We start from the raw sequence: 12,856 nt of genomic DNA, 5'->3' as shown, positions 1-12,856 counted from the left end.
AGGGGCTATGGAGTGGTAGGAGAAGTGAGAAACTGATAGCTGTAATTTGGCGGTCATGAAATGCACTGCTAATAAAAGGTAAATCTAGTAATAGAAAATATGTGGTTATGTTTAAGGCAAAGAGGAAAGTTTTAGCTTAAGTGTTGAAAGAATAATAGATCAATATTAGATCCATGTGTAGGTAAGTGTTGATGTTGTCCAATAGTTCTGTTTCATGCTTGAGAATAATATTTGTCTTGGCACTTTTACATAATTGATAAATACTTTCTGATCAGATAGTAACCAGGGAAGATGCAGAGCATTGATCTTGTCAAAAGCTTCTTAAGGTGCAAGGTTAGATAGCTTCTCCAGTGAGTTGTCAGAAAATTGACCAAAGAATGAACAGAACTAATGATTTAGGTATTGAATAATGCTAAAGGTACTAGGGAAGTTCAGCGGGACAGGAAAAAATACTGTGCTGTTGTTTATGCAGGTAAATTAAATGATCTTCATTGACATTGATCGTGAAGGAATGTGTTGAGCAGCTGCATGATGTTGCATATAAGATGTAATTGATGTAAAGGATGGTGCCATGATCCATGCCTCTCAATGAGACTATATAGATATGTGCTGCCAAATTTATCTCAGATTATATTCAGCTGATACTGTCATAAATATATGCAAGTCTCTTAAGGCATTTGACTTATTTCTGTATGATGCTAATTAACAGTAGCAGTGTTATGGACCTGATGCAATAGATAAAAAGGATTTCAATTGCACTCACCAAAAATAAGTGCCAGACAACAGTGTTCATTTGTGGTCTTGGTTGTGGGTTTGTGGTGGTTTTCTGGAGGTAGGGCGTAATTGTGCATCTGTTTTAGACATGATGGTACTCAAATCTTTCTTAATTTATAAGGTGACGAGCATTATTGGGAAATACTACAAATGAAGAGAGACTCTTCTAGAAACCAACTTTGATAATGTGCAAGGCTACATTCATTTGAGCAACACACATTTTAACATGGCTCAGTGGAAAGTCACAGCTAGGAGCTATGAATATAGGTCACTTAGGATAGGGGACCGTATTTTGGAAAGCATTGACTCAGAAAATGATTTGGAGCTCTGATGTATTACCAGTTGAGCATGAAATTGCAGTACAATGCAGTGGCTTATGGAATAAATGCTATCTTTGGGGAGCTTAGCAGTGTTATATTATTACTGCTATATACAATTAGAGGGACAGTTACAGAAATATTATGTCCTGTTCTGGGGACTGTTTTTAAAAACATCATTTCCAAGCTGGAAAGATAGTAAAACAGCTTGAGAATAGCCAGAGCTATAGCCAAACTTGCTGAAACTAAAGAACCAAGGTAAAGTGGGTGATTATTGTTTACACTTCCGTGTTGTTTAAGGTGTTTGGAAGATTATTTTATTTAGCAGAAAGATCTTGAGATTCAGTTGCTGAACACAAAAGTAGACAATTTTTTTAGGGAAAGTTTATTTTAACTGAGGACATAGCAATGACTTGCTTGGGAATGCATAGTTTTTTTTCTAGCATGTTGTCTTTTAAGTCTTTGTATTCTTTCAGTTGAGCTGCCTAGCTCAACCAGAAGTTATGAACTTGATGTGGATTTAACACTTGGTGAAATTTCACTGGCTGTGTTATTAGAAGAGAACAAGGCTAAATAATTGTAAGGGTCCTTTTGAGAAAGATACACAGCTAGAGAGTGAGGAAATGAAGGGATGGAAAGAAAGCAGGAAAGGATTATTGTGGTGAAATGTTGAGTCAGTCCCTTGACTGCAAATGGCCTGGGGACCTGTTAAGTGTTTCCATCCTTCTTGAGGGTCTTGGCTCAGCTAAGAGAAGGGCCTGCCTGCTTTCCCTCCTCCCCTTCATCTTAGGCTGTTCTTGTTTCTGTTATCACCTTTGCTTTTGTCTCACACTAGCATGTGTATCCTGGCTCTCAGTTTGTCCATAAGGCTCTGCTTCTGATTTCTGTTTATGTTGTATGAAGACCTGTGTCCTTGGAATGTCATTTACTGGAAAAATAACAATCCTAAAGGTTTTGAATAATCTTCCAGAGATCAGGTTGTCTTTACAATTTGCATAGAACAGTTCAGGAATCATGTATAGAAATAACTTTTGGTTTACCATCTGGCCCAGTTTTTTTAAAATCCATCTCTTTTTAAAATCAGTAGAGTTTTTTTTCTATGATGCTATAGCTGATGGTGGTATGCAAGGTAAAATAGTCTGAAAGTAGTCCACAAACCAGTGGAGGGTTACATATGTATTGTGTGTATATGGAAGGACTTGGAGAAAGATTACTGGGTACAGTCCAGTGAGATAAGAGGAGCCAGATGGGCGATATAAATGCTATGGGAAAAGATGTGGTTAGAGCAAGGCACCTCAGCAGTCAAACCTCATTTTGTTTTTGAAGGCCTGCTCAGAACAGACTTCAGATAAATTACTTTCTTTTTGCCTTATTTTATGTAATAAATGTCATGGTCTGACATAAATGTAATGACACCAAAGTTCATGTTTCTAACAAGCTTCAGTGGTAGGCTTTACTGTGTCTTGTGTTTCAACATACCTTTCTGTGGCCTTGACCAAAGTCTGATAGGTATTGCAGTTTGTTATTTTGTACTTCAAAAAACAAACAGCCCCTACTAGTCTTTAATGGAGAAATCAAAACTCTCCAGCGAGTATAATAAATACAAAGTTTCTCTGCTGTTACTTATGTTTGCCACAAATTACATATGCTTGTTTCCTTATTGTGTCTGGCAGTAAGTTTGGTTTTGAATGCCAAGGGCTTGGTGATTCCTACCTGCAGGCTGGATGCTGCTGTTTGTATTGCGCTGTTACAGGACAAGGAGTTCCCGCTCCTTTGGCAGTCCCGTATGTGCATAGTGGCTAATCTCACCACAGCTGAAGTGGCTCTGTGCTTTCAAGAAATCAGGATTGCTTCTAGAAGAATTGTCAGTGTTTGATCAATGCTTCCTATATTCTTTTTAATGAAACCCTCTCTTTTGTCTTAGTTTGTCAAATGTGATATACATTTCTAGAAAGCCAAATGCACAGTGTGCTCTTTGGTTTAGAAAACTTTGAAAGTTTTGTCTTTCATAAAAATATTTTGTCTGTTTTCAGACATGCTTGTCATCCAGGTACTCCTGTAATTTAGCCTGTTGTTTTGAAATGGTATGAATAGTAACTGCCCCCTTCCTGAATCTCTTCTGAAATGAACTTGGCTTTATGGATTAACTTAGTCCAGACCTATCAAGAGGAAACACTCAAAACTCCCATTCTTGCAGCTTATTGAAAACATCGTTAGTATTCTTCCATGTGTAGGATTGTCTTTGGACTATGGGATTTTTTTCCCAGTGGTCTGCACTGCTTGAGTATCTAGTCATCCTATATAGCACAATGTATTTCTTCAGCAGTGAGTTACGTCGTTTAGATTGCACAATAAATTAAGTGAATGGGGATAAAATAAGAAAATTAACTAATCTGACACAGATAACATAGTTTCTAATTATTTTGATTTAACATATTGAGCAGTTATTTGTTTTACTTAAGCATCTTTGCAACACACTTCCTGATGGGGATTATTTAGAAAAAGTCTTCAGCTTACAAAATATGTAGTCTATACCTGTGAAGTGTCTGAAAAAAAAGTTAAATGTTAAGCTTGTGTTGTCCTCAAAAGGAAGAGTAGTTCTTTTGAGATGCAAAATTGTTTTAAAATTCATTGCATATATTGTTGACTTAACTTGCTGGCTCAGAGTATCTTATCCTTAAATAGGAGATATGCAGAACTTCCCATGGTTTTCGTACTGGTTCCAGGATTTTGGTCAGGAAGCTTTTTTGTAGCTATCCTACCATTTTGTGGTTAGGTGAACTTTTTGGTAGAAGGTTGATTTGTTACTGCTGGTCCTAGGTACATGTCTTACTGTTACAGATTCTTCTCGTGTCTTCCCAGGCTGTGAAGCATTTCTCCTGTACTTCTCTAGATCTCAGCAACACTGTTAGAGGATGGATTATTTACAGGAATAATTGCATGCCAGTCATGTAGATAGAGCCTGCTGTACACACTGAAATTCAATGTCAAGTGTGGGATTCCGCTACTAAGGCATTATAGGAACAGTGACACTTAGAACAACAGTAGAGAAAAATATCCCCCCAGTACTATTTGTCAATTGTTTCTTCCCATTTGCTACTCTCTTATTTTAGTACCTTTTCTACCTCCTGCAACACCATTTCAGAAGCAATATCTAATATGATAAATGCCAGTTCATCAGTTATTTAAGTTATCATAGCTGTTATTATAGTTAAAATGTTTCTGGGCAGTCTTTTTTTTTTCCTGCAGGTTCCTGCCATTGCATTTAGAAGTGTCGGTGATATGAAAGATGTGATTGGTATCCCAGGCTTTGTGAAAGCCTTAAGAAATGCTGTTACTTCAGTTGCACATTGATTCTGTCATCTATGTAACATAGCTTCATGGAAGTTTGTGAAAAATAAGGCAAATTGCTTGGGGTGCTGTATACCCATTGCCAAAGAAATCATATTACATTGCCAAAATGCTTATAAACAGGACTTTTGCATTATTAAAACAGTTCTCATAGGAAGCTGAGCCATTTTGTATTGGAAAAATTTCCTGCTTTGAGTGAAATGTTGTGTTTTGTAACAGCTGTGCGTTTCATCAATACAGAACAAAACAGCTGTTCTAGCTTGAGCTCATTTTGTTAATGTACAAATAGCAGTTAAGGCTATTGGATGCTTTTGGATTAAACATGTGAATGAGGATGAGAAAAACAGAATAGAACTTATGACTGTTTGTTTTAAAAAAATCTGATATTTCATTCCAGATCATGAAAACACTAAAGGTACTACAGGATTTGGATATATCACTGGATATTCTAAGGGTAAGTGACCAATAATACGTTAAAGTCTTTCATAGTGAGTTACTGTGTAGATGTTGAGGGTTTGCAATGATAGAAGCAGTGAACGCTGTTGCATTTTGTAATTTTGACTCTTAATCATGGTTGATGTAGAGCTCTCTACAACAAGGAGCCATGGACCCTTTTCCAGAAGTGAGCTGGAAGCTGGGCATACAGCTTGACAAATGCAGTGTTATGCCAACAGTGATGGTACTGAACAGGGGTCTGAGCATATGGACAACACTTTGCTACTCAGAGTTGGTTTCTTCTCACTGTAAAGCTGCTTTCAAGACAATGCTTAAGACAGATGTGGGTGAACCATTCTTTAGGTCAGTTGTCAATCTTCTGCCTTTTATTTTAACAGCTCAAGGTTAGTTTCTTGCATTTAAAGAACAGGCATCTCAGAGTAAGGATATTTGAGTTGTATCCTTACCCAAGCTGCATCCTATCAAATTTTATATTAGAAATTCTTCCACTGGTCTAGGAAGCTTCTGGTTATTATGGGCAATGTGTTTGTATTTCATGATGAAAATAATGTGCTTTTTGTGAGAGAGCTCTTTGAAGGGTAAGAGGAAAAATATGGTAACTAAGATATTTGGCTGGCCTATTCAGGCAAAGACATTTGCCTGGTTAAGCACAGGTAGACTTCTACTGGAATATAGCAATACTTATGTATTTTTTATTGGAAAACAACATTTCAATTGCAATTGGCAGTTTAAAATAAAAGGGCTTCTGCAGGCAATTAATGTTCCCAGCAGACTTGCATGTTTTATAGTCGGACAGACTATGATGGAAGCCTTCAAGTCAAATAGAGGAAAGAGATGTCTTACAACTGAGGACTCTACATGTTCTAGATGCATTTGAAGAACATAAATAGTTTTAGGAAATAATCTTACCAAATCTATTGCATCTATTTACAATACACCAAGCTACCAAACCAGTATTGCTAAAACTATATAGCAGGTAAATCTCGTTAAAGTGAAATAAAGGAAGCCCTTTCTAAGGTGTCTGCTGATTTTGCAGGAGTAGCACATGTATTGCTCTTGCTCAGGCTTCACAGAAGTATCACTTCAGTACTTGGCAAGCGCATTAACAGGTTGCTGCTAACCTAATGAATTCTGGGTTTTGTATGCATCTAAAGAGTGATAGCTCATGAACTGGAGATAATTAATTGATAATACAGGATTAAAAAAACCCAACCACCTCTGATACTTATACACACTTAGTCTGCAAGATGGTTGTGCTTAAACAATGTAAAATTTACTAGAGCAAGGTTTGAAGACACAATGGTAATGTGAAAATAATTGTACTGAGGGGAAAACAGAGAATGGCAGGTTCTAAACGTCAAGGTTTTTTCTTTTTCCCTGTGGCTGAAACTGAGTTTAGTCATATGAACTCTGCTCCTTGACCCCTCCACCCCATACTAATCCTGGGTCAGATGCATTTTAGATTACAGTACTATCTATCATATGTACTCTCTAACATGCTGAAATGTACCTACAGAAGCTTAAAGGGAATTTGAATTCATTAATCTAACTTCCTTGGGCTGTATGCGTTCTGTGGGCATAAGCGTTCGAGCCAAGTGAAATTCCTGAAATACGTATGTTTAATGGAGGAAAATTACTTATCTTAGTTCTATGAATTAAGACTGCATTTTGTTCCCTGTATTTGGTTATAAATATTTACCTTTTCGTCAATTCTGGTTGCAGTATAAAGAGTGCAGGTTTTATTTCTTTATCTGCTGTAAGACTTCTCTAACTACTAGGCTAACACTGTTTTGTAGCACTTTTAGAGATTTTATTTGGAATGCTAGTTGTGATTTATTCCACCCATCTTTCCTACCCTGTCTTCAACAGGAAACTGGCATAGGCAAAACAGTCAACGGTTTAAGGAAACATGCCACTGCTGGGAAAGTAGCTAAAACCCTGGTAAAACAATGGAAAAAACTTGTTCCTACAGGAAATAAAAGGTAGGTATGAGCTTTACAAAACACAGCTTGGAAGCCTTAGAAGTGTGCAAATATGCATTAAGACAAATGTGTAAATTGGATGGAAGAAATTAGTCCATTTTCCAGAGTAGTCCATGTTACAGAGCATGCTGTAAACTATCTCTCTCCTAGTTATTTCAAGTATGTCTCTGTGTTAAAGCATGCAGGGAAACTTGTGTGGAAAGTGATATCTGATGTGTTATAAGCAAGTAGTACTGTCAGGCATGTTTTCCTACTGCTGGTTATGTCCCTGCTCTCTACTTGTCTTGCTGTCAATTCTTGTTGCAGTATTTAGCAGTGCTGGACCCAAGAGTTGGGTCTCTGGGATTCTGTACTGTTAGTGAAAGAATAAAAGCACAGCAGAGCAGTTCTGGGTCTTGTAAAATTCACATGTGGTGTCATTAAATGCTTTTAGTTTTACTAATGTAGGTAAAAAGATTGTTCAAGAATTTGGCATCAGCTGTAGCATGGGATGTGATTATTTTTTTATGTTGCAGTGGTCATAGAGAAAGAAAACAAAATACTGAGAAAGATGAGACAAAATCTTCTGTTTCGAAGAAGATTAAGCCTTCGAAGAAGTCCAAAGCATCAGTACAGGCCTCCATAAGTTCCAACGGCGCTCCTATTTCTAAAAAGTTGAAGAAGCAGCGTACTTCCAGTGAAAAGACCCACCAAAGTAAAGATTCTGAGTCTCAAAAAGTATGTGATAATAAGGAATGTAGCAGCAGTGATTTGAAGCATGCTTCCCAAGGTACCAGTTGTCAAGCTAAAGGAAGTGATGTCAAAGAGAGAACCTCCACCAAGAGTAAGAGAGTTTCAGAAAAACAGTGTTTCTCTGTAGCAAATAAAGACTTACCACCCCTGAAGAAAAAGCCTAGTAAGGATGCTTCCAAACAGAGAAATCCTAAGCATGTGATAAAACCAAAGCAAAAACTTGCCATAAAAAGCAAAGCTGAATCATCTAGTGTTGAGGAATTTGACCCCCCAACTATGTCTTTTGAATCCTATCTTAATTATGATCAGGTTACCAAAAAAAGAAAGAGGAAGGCTTGTTCTACAGGTGAACAGCCAAAGTGCAGTGAACAGAAGAATAGGACTTCAAAGGTTTCTCGTGCAAAAGAGGGAGAGGAAGATGTAAAAAAATGTGAGGATGATCAATCAGAAACTCCCAAGAAAAAGGTAAACCACTGTACGGTTGAGATAATTGCACATTATCTGCAGACAAATAAGTGCTTTGGACTATTTTCAGTGAAATTCAGCTGTATTTATCTTAAGCAACAGATTGCATGGCTCTCACATATCAGCTGCATTGCAATTGCCAATAATTGCAATGATTGGGGCAAAAAATTATTATTTATTGCATACCGGCAGTTTACAGTTGACTTATCTTGTATCTTCAGGCTGATTTCTGATATGGCAATAGTCTTTAATCCATATCAGCTAATCTGCTTTTTACCAAGATCCTTACCTTTGGAAAGATGTCCCCTTCTTCCATTCTTGACCAGCCTGGTTTGTGACTGTAGCAGCTGTTTGTGTGTAGCATGGATGTTTTGGCAGATGCTGTGGTTCTTTGATAGTGACTGTTGAAGGTCTGCAGTGGAGCTGAACTTTATTTTAATACATTGAAATAAACGACAGTGTTGCATATAAAAACAGCTTATACATGTTTGTAATGTGAACTATCCTAGTGCCTTGAAGTGGAGAGCTTAAGTAGCTCCTCTGAGCCACAGTAGATCTAAACGTGTATTAATTAGGCCTTTTAAATGAAGTCTTTTTATGCATTGGGAATTGGAAGTCTCTTCAGTCTTTTATCTGTACTGTCATGTGAAAGCTCCAGGCTTCATTGTGAAAGATCTGCAATCTGAATGTGCTATCTTCTGTCCCAGATAGAGAAACATTAATGTAGAGAGACTTGTGTGTGATACTCTAGCATAAACTGTTTGAGGAAAAATCTCGGATGTTCAAACAGTTGTGAAAAGCTATTAAAGACACTGAAATGAAGTTCAGGGAGACACAGGTTTTGGGCTATGCCTGGCTTACAACTGCAGGACACCTAGGACCCAACTTAGATGTTGCATGTAATGACAAGCATTTATAGGGACCTGTACTTAACAAACTGCTGCATCTCTAAATCCCTTTTAAGGGGTTCTTGGTGAAAAATTTAGGCTAAATGGCTTATCCAGCCAAGGAGACTTAATAGAACCAGGTATAAAGCTGTTTCTTGTCTTTCAGGATGGCATTTAGTTTGCCTTTAAACATTTAATTGCAGATTTGTCATCTTGCAGTTTTGTCTCACTTCACTTCATGCCTCTAACCTCAACAGTGATTTGTCTGATAGGCTGTTAGTTGAGCACATCTACTCTGTTCCTTAATCTCTTTTTATCTACCAATTGCAGATATCCCACTAAGTTCCTTTTGTGATGTAGTCTTGGTAGAGTATGAAAGGGTACACTGAGAAGAAATCCAGTGAGTGAATTTTAGTGCAGAGAAGCAATAATTCTAGTTATCCTAGTTAACTTTGGGGTTTGCTTAAGGGTGGTTTAGGGGTTTTTTTGTATCTTATTTTAAGCCTCGCTAAACCCGTATTTGTTATGTTGAAGCAATGTTTCTTTGGCTCTGCACAGGCCAAGGTAGCATCCCTCCAAGATCTTCTTAATACTCCATTGCCTAAATTTTTGACAGGCATCTCAATCTCATCTCTCTCATATGCTGAAGACTTTAAAGGTAAGTAGTATTCAAGGCTGACAAATGTGAAATAGTGCAGCTTTTTACAGCTCTGTGTAGAGATGTCTTTATCCTCTTTCCTAATAAACTGTATTAGCTCATCTGTCCATGCCAAAGTAATGACTTGCTTTCGCTTTCTCTTTGGTGGAAATAATATTGAAGCTGAAGGGAGTTATAAAGGCTTCCTTGTTATGGCTTGTTGAGTAAAGAAATACTGTGGAAGGTTACAACAAATGTAGAAACAGCATAGATCAGGTGGTAGTTTTGCAGGCTCCATTTATCTTTACTCCTGTCTATACCTTATAGCAGGCAACACCATCATAGAAATTATCCTAGGTAAAACACATACAGGAAGCACTGGGTGTAGTTCTGTCAAAGGAACTTGCTAGCATCTTTACAGATGGGTGGCACAGTGTGCCAGTGGTTCACCTAGCAGCTGTTGTGAGGTTTCAGTGGTTTTATATCACTCTCGTCTTGAAACATCACTGCTACCACAGCTTCTGGCTTGTCTAGGATAACTCAGGAAGATCAATGATGTGTTGTAGACTGGTAACGGTAATCTAGATGTGAATACAGCTCATGTAGGCCTGAGCTAAATGATGTAAGGCTGGTTTGAGTTGGTACAGCTCACTTGCAATGTTAGTGCTGTCTTGGTGTTAGATGATGAATGGACTTCTGTAACATAGTATGTGTAACGGCCCCAGACTGTAATGCAGTAACTTTGTATTTCAGTAAAAACGAATGTTTGTCCTACCAGCTGTTTCTCTCCAAGCTCAACATTTAAAGCATAGTGAAATGTCAGGAGCTAAAGGAAACCCTGCCTGATGTTTTGTTTGCAGTTTCCCCAGCACCTGTTGTAGAAGCACCCCAGCAAGACAGTGAGACAGCTCACTTCACAGGACAGAGACTGCACTCTAAAATGCAAGTTTACTCCGGCTCTAAAGCACTCTCTCTTTCAAAGATGCTGACACTGCATGAACAGTGCATCCGTGTGCTTCAAAATAATATTGATTGTGAGTACTTTAACGGCTTTGTAGCAGGCTATGCCTGAAAGTGTATCAGATTTCTTTTTTCTCCATGCCAACAATTGGCCTTTTTGATACTGCCCTTCCCTACAAACAGTGACTTAGAGCAGGTTGAAAGGCACTTAAAAGTGGATTTATGGCTATGCTAAAATGTAGTTTTGTTTTGAAAGTGCACCTTTTAAAAAGTTCCAATTTTAGTTAAAATATAATGCTTTATAAATCGTAAGCCAAAAAGCTTGCTGATATTTTTTTTCCCCTCCAAGTTGTTTACATAAATTAGAATGAGTGATAAAGAATTGTTTATTCCCTTGCATAGGCAGAGAGGGGAGTGATGCACATCAGTAAATATGGAACAATAGCTATTTGAAGATGCTTTCTGCAACCTCAAATATAACTGCTAGTCAGTATGGAACTGCTGATTTATAAATATTTTTCATAGCCTGACTTCAAAACATGTGTGCTGTTACTGCTTTCTAAAATTAACTTGTATTTTCATTTTTGAACTGTTTGATTGTTTTTACCCACTGAGTAAAAGAAATGAGATAATGAAAGTACTGTCCTTTTTTGTAGCGCTGCATGAAGTAGGAGGTGTGCCCTTTGAAATTCTTGAGCCTGTGCTAACACGTTGCACACCAGAGCAGTTGTTGCGAATAGAGGAATGTAATCCGGTAAATTCTGCTTTAAGTTCAGGGAACCACGGAGGATATGGCTTCTGTTTCTGCCTTCCTTGCACCCTTTTTGATAAAGATTCTCCATGGATTATACTGTTTTTCTGTCTTGCATACTTATTTCTTTGAATTCAGCTGTCATTATCAAGCCTCCTTTTGTTAACTGTCAGGACTTAAAGGATTTGGGAGAATTATTACTGGTGACTAAGTAAATGCCAGTGGGTAGAAAAGTACTTCCATTTCTGAAAATTATATTAAAAAAAAAATCACCAGAGTATTTATCACTGAAATAGCTGGGGAAGTCATAATAGAACCAACTGTTTTCAAGTTACAAACTTAAGGCTGCAGAGCAAACCAACTGGGAAATATCTGGGGTGAGATTTCACGTGTGTGGTAGATTTCTTACCTGTGCTGTTAGGACTTCAGCTCCATGATGCATTTGGACATTGAGATTCTGAGTGAGTAGCAATTCGTAGTGTAAGTTGGCCATTTCTCTGCATGCCTGGAGTTGAGGGCTGGTGTGGCCTGAGCCTGTGCTGGAAATGCGAGTCCAACCTGTAGGCATTAACTCAAATATAGAGCTCTGCTATTTGAAGCTGTGATTTCTAGAGTGAAGTCAGTATCTCTGCATGGTATTGCCATGCTTCATGTTGAGGCTACCTGTGACAGCATGTGTGGTGGGATTTGTTCTGCACCTTTCTCCGGTGAGGAATTGGGCTTTGTCTACTGCCTCAGCTAACAGGTACTCTTAAAAATGTTATTTTTTACATCTTTGATTTAAGATATCTTGTGTTCAAACCAGACATTTATGGAAGAGTCTGACCACTTGTGGAAGAAACACTGCCAGAGAATCTTTAAAAATGAGAGCATCCTGGAATATGAGTCTTGGCGTGAAATGTACTTGAGGCTGTGCCATCAAAGAGAAGAAAAACTGAAGGTGCTTACAAAAAATATTATTTCAGCTCAGTCTGAGAAACCAAAAGGTAAAATCTCTGGTTAGCTTTTCCACTTGAACAACTCAACCTTTTCTGATATTCTTGATACTTGCTATGTAGGACTTAGTGATTTATTTGCATTGAGCACTAATGCTGTATCTGTAGGAGAAGACATCAAAAAATAATACTGTTCCTTTTAATGTACAAGTTGCTCAAAAAATAAATACAAGTATTAATACATAATACTTGCACCATACAGTAGGCAAATCTTACCTTACTGGTTAGACTGAGGATTCTAAGCAGCAATGCAAAGAGCATAAATGTAATTACAAATACAAAAGTTAATGTGAAGAAATACTGTATGTAGTCTGCATATGACTTGCCATGGTTCAGTTGCTACTTTGGTACCAGATTCTGCTTTTCTGAATTATTTTTTTCCCAATTTAAACTTAGAAATTGCCACACAATCATACTGTCAACTGAGTTTTGAACATAGAGGGAGAAAATGTCACACATCCTCTGCTTCTTGCTTCTGTATTAGGCAGGCAAGTAAAACTGGCTTACATGAGTGGTGCAGCAAAACCACCCAGGGACATTCGCCGAAAG

General features: G+C 37.8%; 1 protein-coding gene across 1 annotated transcript in view; it reads left to right on the top strand.

Moving 5' to 3' along the window:
- The first annotated feature begins 4,842 nt into the window (after positions 1–4,842).
- LOC104545098 (transcription elongation factor B polypeptide 3-like) overlaps positions 4,843–12,856 on the top strand; it is a 10,992-nt gene continuing 2,978 nt past the window's right edge. Inside the window, exons 1-8 of the mRNA XM_010190147.1 lie at positions 4,843–4,896; positions 6,768–6,880; positions 7,396–8,077; positions 9,523–9,622; positions 10,471–10,635; positions 11,218–11,315; positions 12,118–12,298; positions 12,792–12,856. The exon at positions 12,792–12,856 is cut by the window's right edge and continues 83 nt beyond it. Coding sequence (XP_010188449.1) covers positions 4,843–4,896; positions 6,768–6,880; positions 7,396–8,077; positions 9,523–9,622; positions 10,471–10,635; positions 11,218–11,315; positions 12,118–12,298; positions 12,792–12,856 — 1,458 coding nt within the window. The remainder of the gene's footprint in view (positions 4,897–6,767; positions 6,881–7,395; positions 8,078–9,522; positions 9,623–10,470; positions 10,636–11,217; positions 11,316–12,117; positions 12,299–12,791) is intronic.

This window comes from Mesitornis unicolor, unplaced genomic scaffold (assembly GCF_000695765.1).
Source record: "Mesitornis unicolor isolate BGI_N332 unplaced genomic scaffold, ASM69576v1 scaffold17010, whole genome shotgun sequence".
Taxonomy (NCBI): Eukaryota; Metazoa; Chordata; class Aves; order Mesitornithiformes; family Mesitornithidae; genus Mesitornis; species Mesitornis unicolor.
Note: the sequence above shows the minus strand (reverse complement) of the source record. Positions and strands in the feature narration are given on the sequence as shown.